This window comes from Sapajus apella, unplaced genomic scaffold (genome assembly GCF_009761245.1).
Source record: "Sapajus apella isolate SASKATOON/1434 unplaced genomic scaffold, GSC_monkey_1.0 scaffold220, whole genome shotgun sequence".
Lineage (NCBI taxonomy): Eukaryota > Metazoa > Chordata > Mammalia > Primates > Cebidae > Sapajus > Sapajus apella.
This window is the reverse complement of record NW_022437160.1, coordinates 425,644-434,793: the sequence shown is the minus strand read 5'-3', so window position 1 is coordinate 434,793 and position 9,150 is coordinate 425,644. Positions and strand designations below refer to the sequence as shown.

Sequence of the window (9,150 nt, the reverse complement as noted above, 5' to 3'; positions counted from 1 at the left end):
ATGTGTGAACCGAGCCTGGCTGGGTGGGGGGAGGTGGATGTGTGAACGGACCCTGGCTGAGGGACAGTCAGAGGGTGTGGGAAGCCTGATGTCCGGGACCTGGGAGTAAAGTGCTCTGAGGGCTGGGAGTTTCACATTCACAGGGGCTAAAGGGGAGACCCCAGACATACACCGCTGTTCAAATAGCACCTACATGCGAATGAGCAAAACACTGCCCCTCCACAAGAACCCCAGCCCCTCCTCGAGATTCCCGGCCCCTAAATGCTGGAAAACTGTCATCGCGCATCACGTGTTTCCTTGGTTTTTGTTTGTTAGTTGCTTTTTGTTTCTTTGAGATGGAGTCTTGCACTGTTGCTGGGGCTGGACAGCGATGGCACGATCGCGGCTCACCGCAACCTCTGCCTCCTGGTTCAAACCATTCTCCTGCCTCAGCCTCCCGGGTAGCTGGGATTATAGGCACACACCACACCTATAATCTAATTTTTATATTTTTAGTAGAGACAGGGTTTCTTTATGTTGGCCAGGATGGTCTCGAACTCCTGACCTCAGGTGATCCACCCACCTGGCCCTTCCAAATTGCTGGGATTACAGGCATGAGCCACCAAGAGGGGCCGCTATTTCTGAGAGTAAGGATGAGGTCTGAGGAGGTAGGCACCTGAGTCCTCGGGCTGGAAGGTGTGGATTCCTGGGTCCCAGAGGTACAGGTCCTTTAGGGTAGGGGTGTGGAGTTGGAAGTCCTGGGAGGACAAGGGAGAGACGCCTGGGTCCCCATTCTGGGGCTGAAATATGAGGACATCCCGGTCTGGGGAATGGACACCGGGTCCCCACGACACCCACCTTGTGAGCAGCCTGGATCTCCTGCCGCACCAGCTCCTTGAGAGGTGGCTTGCCCTCTCCGGGGGGCTGTGTGTACAGCTGCGCCCGGGTGATGCCCTTCCACGCAGAGTCCGCTGGCCAGCCCAGCCGGAGGACGGGCGCCGGCTGCTCCGACTGCCCAGGCCAGTAGCTCAGGCTGCTTGCGTCCCCATCGGCGGTGGTGGCTCCCTCTACCGTCCCACCGGGCTCCTGCCTGGCCACTGTCCAGTTTTCAGCTGCTGCTGCCAAGCCCTGGACCTCATCCGCACTGAGGAAGGGCTGCAGCTCCTCACGCCGCACACAAGCCTGGAATGCCTCCACGCCCTCACTCAGTAGAGCCTCCAGGGCCAGCCGCTGGCCCTCAGAATATAGGAAGCCGGAGCTGGCCTCCGTCAGGGGCAACACCCCAGGACCGGAGTCCACTTCTTCCAGCGCCGCCAGCTGGGAGGCCGCCATCGGGGTCACTCAGGTGGGAGGACTGACTGTGAGAGACTGGGTCCCCAGGGGTCTGGCTGTCTTTAGGGACTGTGACCATCTGGGGGTTCTGATAGGCAGACCCTATGTGGTCATCCGAGGCCTCCAGAGGGGCCCCACAGATGTCCAAATGGCTCCCAGAAGCAGGCCCTCCCTCACTGTCCTGACAATCACACGGCCCAAATAAGTGACTATCCAACGTGTCAGGCCACTCAGACCCGCCACCTGCCTGCGTCCAGCCGGCACCATCCCTGGCTGGCCCTCCGTAACCTTCCCACCAGCCGTCTCTGCGGGTCAGGCTGACCTCCTGACACCATCCCCAACTGTGTGACCCATCAGCTGGCCATCTCTGCTCAGCCACACGACAGCCTCCAACCCACCGGTCACACAGAGCCCCACCAGACCCTTCAGCTGTCCTGAATTTAGTCAGGCTGACCAGTTGATCATCTTCAGGCAACAGGCTGTCTGTCTCCAGTCACCCAAAGGTCCTTACATAAAGGCATGGCAGGCTGCCTGCCTGCCCCCCGCCAAGAGCACGCCTGACTGTCCTTCGACTGTCTGGCAAACACCAATGGCTTCAGTCGCCGTATCAGACCGCCTGGTGGAGCATCTGTCTCCGGCTGAATCAGTCGGCCCCGTGAATTTCTCCTGCTCACCAGCTCTCATCCGCAGACCAGACAAGACGCCTCCCCATTGGACCTGCTTGCTAAACCTTGGAGAAATGCCAGAGGCTCAGCAAACCTTTCCCTACCCCGTCAATGGGGGACCCTGCTCCCTGGATCCTCAAGTCTCCCTCCGGCTGCTGCAGTGGAGGGTGACGTGCGCTACAGGGGTCTCCATGACTGTGGGACCCGTTCTGTGATCTCAGCTGCCCATCTAGGAGTGAGGGCCACCTAAGCAGCCACCGTCCTCTGATCTGCGGAGAGCCCTGACCAAGCTGTCCCCAGCCTGGTTTCTACCTAAATCCTGTCTCCTCCCGCCAGCTGCCCAGCCGCTTCTTCCTGGACGGGGACCACTCTATTGTATCTTGCCCTGTTTCTCTCCCAAGCCCCAGTGGCCTCCTTGAGGCTCCTGACCCAATCTCGAGCACTCTGAACACTTGATCCCTGCAAACCAGCGGCCTGTCAGTCCAATCCCAGCAACCCAGGTGGCTGCTTCCTCCAGACCGCAGCAGGGAGCTGCAAAGAGAAGGAAGGAGTCAAGCCGGACCAGCCTCCCTGCCCCACCCCCATCCATCCCCCTTGCCAGGGCCGTCCACAGCAGCGACAGCCCGGCTCCAGGGCCGTCCACAGCAGCGACGGCCCGGCTCCAGGGCCTCCCTTCCAACGCTTGCCTTTCCTGAGGACGTGGGCTGTAGCTCACCAGCTTCTCCTGCGGTGCTTTCCTGGCCTCTGGACTCAGCCCGAAATCCAGGGAGCCCGGCCCCTTGAGCAAACACAGGAGGGCCTCCACAGGAGGTCCGGGGGTGTGGCTCACACTTTTACTTACGGAGTGCTGGCTCACCGCTCACAGTGAGGGGGCCGCGTGATTGGCCCTTCAGACTCCAGCTTCCAGGTGCTGGGGGGAGGAGTTAGGAGGGCCTCACCTGTTCCCAGGCAGCCCCTCCCTCCCCGCAGCCCTGCCTGCACCCCAAACTTCCTGGTCCACACCCCACTCACCATCCCAGCACCAAGGAGGGGTGGGTGTGGCCCATCCGAGGAAGCTGACACCTGCCACCTGGCTGTTGGGAAGGAGGCAGGGAGCTTCTGGGGCGGTGGGGGCAGGAGGAGGGCTGGGCCCCTCCCCGACGCTGGTCTTCATTGGCTTGGCTTCCCAGTCCCCAAACCAAATGCATTCTACCCGCAGGCACCAATTCCCAACCCATCCCCCAATAACACACACAGGGGACTGTTCGCATCCAAAATCTTTTTATTAAGAGGACAGGATCCAGGGTTAGTTTTTGTAGCCTCGGCTGGCCCGTCGGCCTCTGGCGCGCTCAAACTTCCGGCCCTTGGAGCGAACGTAGGGTCTGTGGGGAGAGGAGGGAGTGAGAAGGGAGGCCATTGTGGAGTGGCAAAGGAACCCCACAAGCACAGTCACATTCAGCCCCAGGAGGGTCAGTGGCAGCGCCTGCCCTGCCACCTGGATGGTCCTCAGCCTGGGTAGCAGAGGCTGCCAAACCACAGCCTCCCCCAGGAGATGATTGCTCCGGCCTGGGGCTGGCTGAGTCTGGGGGAAGGGCCGGGCTTGGGGGCCCAATACTCACTTGGTGTGGCTGTGCGGAGTTCCTGGGGCCTTGCCGAAATGCCGGTACACCTCTCGGCCCTTGCGAGGACCTAGGGAGGGGAAAGGAGAACTGACTGAGACCGGGATCCAGCGCCCAGCTTCTGCTATTCCAGACCCAGGAGGGTGAAGGCTGCCAGCAGCCACACAGCCCACACCAACCTCACCGCCTACGCATCACTCACCAGAGAGCAGGACGGTCCCGCAGCCCTTGGGGGAGTCCAGGGCCAGCTGGTCGAAAGTGAGGATCTTGCCGCCCGCCTTGAGGATACGGCTGCGGGCCCGGCTGGTCACACGCAGCGCACACACCTGATGGAGAGGATACGGATGGCGGGTCAGACCCCTGCACAGTCACCCAGGGACTGCCGGGACTCACCCTCCGTCCACTGCCTCGGCATAGTGGAGCCCTGGTAACCCACACATCAGTGATTACCCGGAGCACCCGGGCCGACAGCAGCTGTTCTCAACACCATCTCTAGAAATGCTTCACACCACACCCCTGGTGTTACGCTAGGAATAACAGCAAGGAAAATGGGGCAAAAAGACCTGTTCAGAGGTGACAACGGGGTTCAGACTTGTCCCAGGCTGTTGGGCTCTAGGGGCCACCATTAAGAGTTTACAACTCGCCCCAGAAGAAGCTTGCCCAGGGGACCTCACCACCAACAATGCCAGAGACAACCCACACCCATGCCCAAAGCCACTCAGATGGGCAGGATGCTTGTCACTAGAGGTGGCAAGACTGAGGATGGACTAGCACAGCACAGCGAGGATTTGATGGGTCTGCCCCTGCCCCCCCACCAGCTCACCTTCAGTTTAGGCACCTCCTGAACCCGCACATCATCCGTTATGGTCCCCACAACCACAGCCGTTTTGTTTTCCCGGCCAGGAAGCTTCATCTTCCGGATCTGGGGGTGAGGAGGATGCACACCCTAAGTCCATCTGCTGTTGACATCCAGCCCCGCTGCAGGCATCCTGGACCACGACAGCTGTGCCCGCTAACAGGACCCCCCACTCCACTCACCCCACACCTCACACCCCACACCTCTCACACCCCACAGGCCTCCTCTCAGGTCCAGCTGGGGAAATCTCCAGGTAAAAAAAAAAATGCAGACCGTTCAAGAGGGCCTCCCTCAGCAGGGCTTTTGACATAAAACTCAGTTATGACTTGGAACCTTGGGGAAATATCCTGAAGCCACCAAGACACCTCCACCTCACAATGAGAAGGAGAGGAGGCCCAGGAGCCTCGCCAGCTGCCCATGGACATTAGTGGCTGAGACAAGGCCATGATGCCCAGGTTGCTCCTGCAGAGCTCCCATCCCTGCCTCCCTTCCAGACAGACAAGACCCCGTGGCTCCCAGGTCCACTGTGCTCTCCGGACCAGCCACTCACCATCCGGGAAAGGGACAGAGGTGGCCGGTTGGTGCGACTCATAAACAACCTCTTCAGCACAACCTGGTTAAATGTGGAGTTGGTTCGCCTGGCCAGAAACCTGTACAGCTGGAGAAAGGAAAGAGAGAAGCCGGGACAGACTTCCAGTGAGGGGGCAAACATATGATCTAGACTAAAACAATCTTTATCCCTTCCCCCAACCCACTGACCTAGTGGGAGAGAGCTGGCCCAGGACCTAGAAAATCCTTGCTCCGGGCCGGGCGCGGTGGCTCAAGCCTGTAATCCCAGCACTTTGGGAGGCCGAGGCGGGTGGATCACGAGGTCAAGAGATCGAGACCATCCTGGTCAACATGGTGAAACCCCGTCTCTACTAAAAATACAAAAAATCAGCTGGGCATGGTGGCGCGTGCCTGTAATCCCAGCTACTCAGGAGGCTGAGGCAGGAGAATTGCCTGAACCCAGGAGGCGGAGGTTGCGGTAAGCCGAGATCGCGCCATTGCACTCCAGCCCGGGCAACAAGAGCGAAACTCCGTCTCAAAAAAAAAAAAAGAAAATCCTTGCTCCATTCTGAAGCTCTACACAGCCTAGAGGCCGGAAATACAAGCGCTGGAGGCCCTGGGACAAAATGTGAGCCCAGCCAGCAGGCCCCTGGGAGGAGCCTAGTGCTGGCAATAAAAGAGAGGATCTGAAAGTCACAGTCCTGGGGTGACCCTCCCCAAAAGACCTCGGGACCCAAGCTCACCTTGACCAACAGCCTCAGGTAGATATCCTGGCTCTTGGGCTCCTTGCGCCGAACCTTTCGGTCCTTGTTGTGACGGATGTCAACTCCCTGCGGAAGTGAAGCAGCAACCATGGGCCCGTTATTGTTATTTCTGGCCAATCATTTACTTATTTCTAAAATTGAGAGCTGGGTCCCAAGCCCACTTCTGGACCCACCAGCTCAAATCCCAGGCCCACCACCAGGAGACTTCTGGGCTGCCACCGACCCTTCTGTAAAAAGGGGTTACTTACAAAGCCTTCAGCCCATGGCACACAGAACCTTGAAATATCTTAATACAGCAGTCATATTAACTTAATACAAAAACCTTAATTCTTTACAACTTGTATTTTGCAACAATGTTAAGTTCTCAAATCTGGGTCCCATATCTGGAGGATGACCAAAAATATAAAACCAATGGCAGTAATGATGGAAAAGAATCATTTTTCAGAACTTCATAATATTACTAGAACGACCTCTCCTACAGTATCAGTCCAACAACCCTTATCAAGTAGTGTCCTTTTGAAAATTGTTTTTAAAGTGGAGGCAGGGTCTCACTATACCGGCCAGGCTGGGCAAGGAATCCTCCCGCCTCGGCCTCCCAAAGTGCCAGGATTCCAGGCGTGAGCCACGCACCAGGTTCCTACTTCACTGCTGCCTTTCTGAGCAACTTAAGTTTTTCAGACCGTGTTAGCAACTATTAAGAACTATTTAAGTATTAATAGCTCCACTTTTTCAGCATTTTCTGTGTTTAAGACCCCGTAATGAGAATTTCCTGTGGACTATTTCTTCCCAAATTCACAAACTTAGAATAACCGTGTACCCAATGAACAGTCAGACACGGGGGACAGGCTCACAGAGCAACATCACAAGGTGGGAAAGGACCCGAGACTCAGAGGTCCGCCTATTTCCAAAATCCAGTTATTTGACTCGCGATCCTCCCACCCGCCGCGGGCCCCATCGAACCCAACCTTTCATACTAGACAGTGACAGGTCCGGATAGAGGCGGCAAAGCCAAGTAACTAAGAGTGGCTGCGGGGCCAGCCACCTGCGTCGGAATCCTGGCTCCACCACTTCCTGGCTTTGTGACCCCAGTTATATCAGCCTCCTAGCACCTCGACTTGGTCATCTCAATGGGGGCGGTAGGCTATGACTCTGACCCATCCCTGCTCTCCTGGCCCCCAGAGCAGGCCCCAAGTCTCGGAAGTTGACCCCTTCGGGCAGCCGCAGAGCCCTTGCCCCCCTCAAGCACACCCCTAGCCCGAGACCGCAGCGGATGGCAGCAGATTGTACAGCCTCGAACGCTGCAAAACGCACTCACCATGATGGCGCCTCCTGCTCTGTCAGGTCCGGAAAGAGAGAACGGCTCCGGAGTGGGCGGGGAAAGCCTCCAGCGAGTGGCGCTGTCGTGACGTCACATGGGTACGACGCGGCGCTCTACCAAGATCCGGACGTCTCTGTGGTGAGCTGGACGCCTGACTAGTCGGGCGACAACCGCTAAGAGCGGAGAACCAACCACAGAGAAACTAAGGCAACGTCCGAGAGAGAAGGGCCAGCACGTCGGGGGCCTCTCTGGCCCTACCCGGGCCAAGTTCTCGATAGTTGTCCGGAAGAAAGGGATCTGGGAGCGAGAAAGATGCGTGGAGTTAGGAGGACGCGTCGCGCGGTGACGCTCTGGCCCGATGCCGACGGCCTCTCAGTGGCTCTTGGAGGACCCGGTAGGCCGGGTGTTGGAGGTGAGGAGGCGGAGCTGGCAGGGCTAGTCGGGGCCTCTGGAAACCTCTGACCCCACGCTTCGGGCGTTTCCTTATCAGGTTCACCTCTGCCTTATCTCGCGCTGCATTTCGTAGGCGCTGCCGCTGCTTGGAAATACCTACTTAAGGTCTTAACCCGAGACGATCTTGCTGCACCTCAGTCTATAGCATCCTGTATTCCTGTCCTTTAAGTTCTACTTCTCCTTTTCTCCCTGCCCCTCAATGGCCCTTCCCTGACCTAGCAGGAGGGCGACAGAGTTTCAGCGGGGAGGAAGAGTGGAGGCCCAAAGAGCAGGAAGGAGACCTAGAAGGAGGGGTGAGATGGAGACCCAGGGAGCAGTAGAGGTAAAGAAAGATGGTGAGATGGGGCCTTGAAAGGCAGTAACCAAATTCACATCCTGGCTCTGCAAGTTACTAATGGGGTGACCTTGGGCAAGGCATTTAACCTCTCCGTGATCTTGGGAAAATCACTTAACTTCTCTGGGCCTTACTCTCCTTTTTTTTTTTTTTTTTTTTTTTTGAGACGGAGTTTCACTCTTGTTACCCAGGCTGGAGTGCAATGGCGCGATCTCGGCTCACCGCAACCTCCGCCTCCTGGGTTCAGGCAATTCTCCTGCCTCAGCCTCCTGAGTAGCTGGGATTACAGGCACGCACCACCATGCCCAGCTAATTTTTTGTAGTTTTAGTAGAGACGGGGTTTCACCGTGTTGACCAGGATGGTCTCGATCTCTTGACCTCGTGATCCACCCGCCTCGGCCTCCCACAGTGCTGGGATTACAGGCTTGAGCCACCGCGCCCGGCCTGGCCTTACTCTCCTTATCCACAAAAATGGGATGACAGCAGGCCTGGCACACACAGTGTTTTCCAGGATTATGAAAGTTAAGCAAACTGCTGAGGTCAATGTTTTGCACATAATAGGTGCTTAATAAAAATTAGCTTTCGCTCCTGTCCTATTATAGCACATACTGTGTGCAACCAGAGGGACTGGCTGGGGCAGTAATGACACTGACTTGTCTCCTCGTGTTTTTTTTTGTTTGTTTTTTGTTTCTCCCAGGGAGGCCCCTGCCTCTTGGCTCTCAGGCACATTGAGCCTAGAAGGGCCTCCTGCAGTTGGCTCTCACTCATCTCTCCTCCGCAGAGCTGAAGGTCAGGCCAGGACAGTGAGACCTGAGTCCCTGCTCCCACCAGCCTCCTACGGCTTAAGACCCAGGGCCAGGGTCCTGTTGATGTTAACGGAGCAGAGGAGCAGCAGATGAATGGACACCCTGAAGCAGAGGAGCAGCAGGACCAGGTAAGGGATCGTCTGAAAGCCAAGATCCTCATACTGTGGAATGACAAAATCCGAAACTCTTTTTTTTAAAAAGATTGGAGGCCTGGCACGGTGCTTCACGCCTGTAATCCCCAGCACTCTAGGAGGCTGAGGCAGGCAGATCGGCTGAGGCAAGGGGTTCGAGATCAACCTGGCCAACATGGTGAAACCCTGTCTCTACTAAAAATACAAAGATCGTGGTGGTATGTGCCTGTAATCCCAGCTACTCGGGAGGCTCACACAGGAGAATCGCTTGAAGCAGGGAGGCGGAGGTTGCAGTGAGCCAAGATAGTGCTGCACTCCAGCTTGGGTGACAGAGTGAGACTCCGTCTCAAAAAAAAAAAAAAAAA

The 9,150-nt window shown here is 57.1% G+C and overlaps 3 protein-coding genes across 8 annotated transcripts in view; 1 reads left to right on the top strand and 2 right to left on the bottom strand.

Annotated features, from left to right (window-relative positions):
• Positions 1–3,118, bottom strand: part of FAM83E (family with sequence similarity 83 member E) — a 13,089-nt gene extending 9,971 nt beyond the window's left edge. Inside the window, exons 1-2 of the mRNA XM_032270994.1 lie at positions 2,692–3,118; positions 838–2,507 (exon numbers count right to left, since the gene is read on the bottom strand). Coding sequence (XP_032126885.1) covers positions 838–1,311 — 474 coding nt within the window. The 5' untranslated portion in view covers positions 1,312–2,507; positions 2,692–3,118. The remainder of the gene's footprint in view (positions 1–837; positions 2,508–2,691) is intronic.
• Positions 3,119–3,219: 101 nt separating this feature from the next.
• Positions 3,220–7,198, bottom strand: RPL18 (ribosomal protein L18). The gene is made up of 7 exons (XM_032271000.1): positions 7,059–7,198; positions 5,723–5,809; positions 4,981–5,088; positions 4,398–4,496; positions 3,777–3,900; positions 3,575–3,644; positions 3,220–3,337 (listed from the first exon to the last, which is right to left on the bottom strand). The coding sequence occupies exons 1-7, from the start codon at positions 7,059–7,061 to the stop codon at positions 3,262–3,264; spliced, it is 567 nt and encodes a 188-aa protein (XP_032126891.1). The 5' UTR covers positions 7,062–7,198; the 3' UTR covers positions 3,220–3,261.
• An 11-nt stretch (positions 7,199–7,209) lies between these two features.
• SPHK2 (sphingosine kinase 2) overlaps positions 7,210–9,150 on the top strand; it is a 9,936-nt gene continuing 7,995 nt past the window's right edge. The window contains exons 1-2 of one of the 6 annotated variants that reach the window (XM_032270981.1): positions 7,210–7,473; positions 8,630–8,782. In XM_032270981.1, coding sequence (XP_032126872.1) covers positions 8,744–8,782 — 39 coding nt within the window. In that variant the 5' untranslated portion in view covers positions 7,210–7,473; positions 8,630–8,743. The other 5 variants (XM_032270980.1, XM_032270983.1, XM_032270982.1 and 2 more) reach the window with 5 other exon arrangements.

Bases quoted from the DNA above. Each gene is read 5' to 3' on its own strand.
- RPL18 (XM_032271000.1), bottom strand. The intron at 3,901-4,397 runs GTGAGCTGGTGG...CCTCTCCATCAG, and splicing joins AGGAGGTGCCTAAACTGAAG to GTGTGTGCGCTGCGTGTGAC. The intron at 3,645-3,776 runs GTGAGTGATGCG...TCCCCTCCCTAG, and splicing joins CGGGACCGTCCTGCTCTCTG to GTCCTCGCAAGGGCCGAGAG.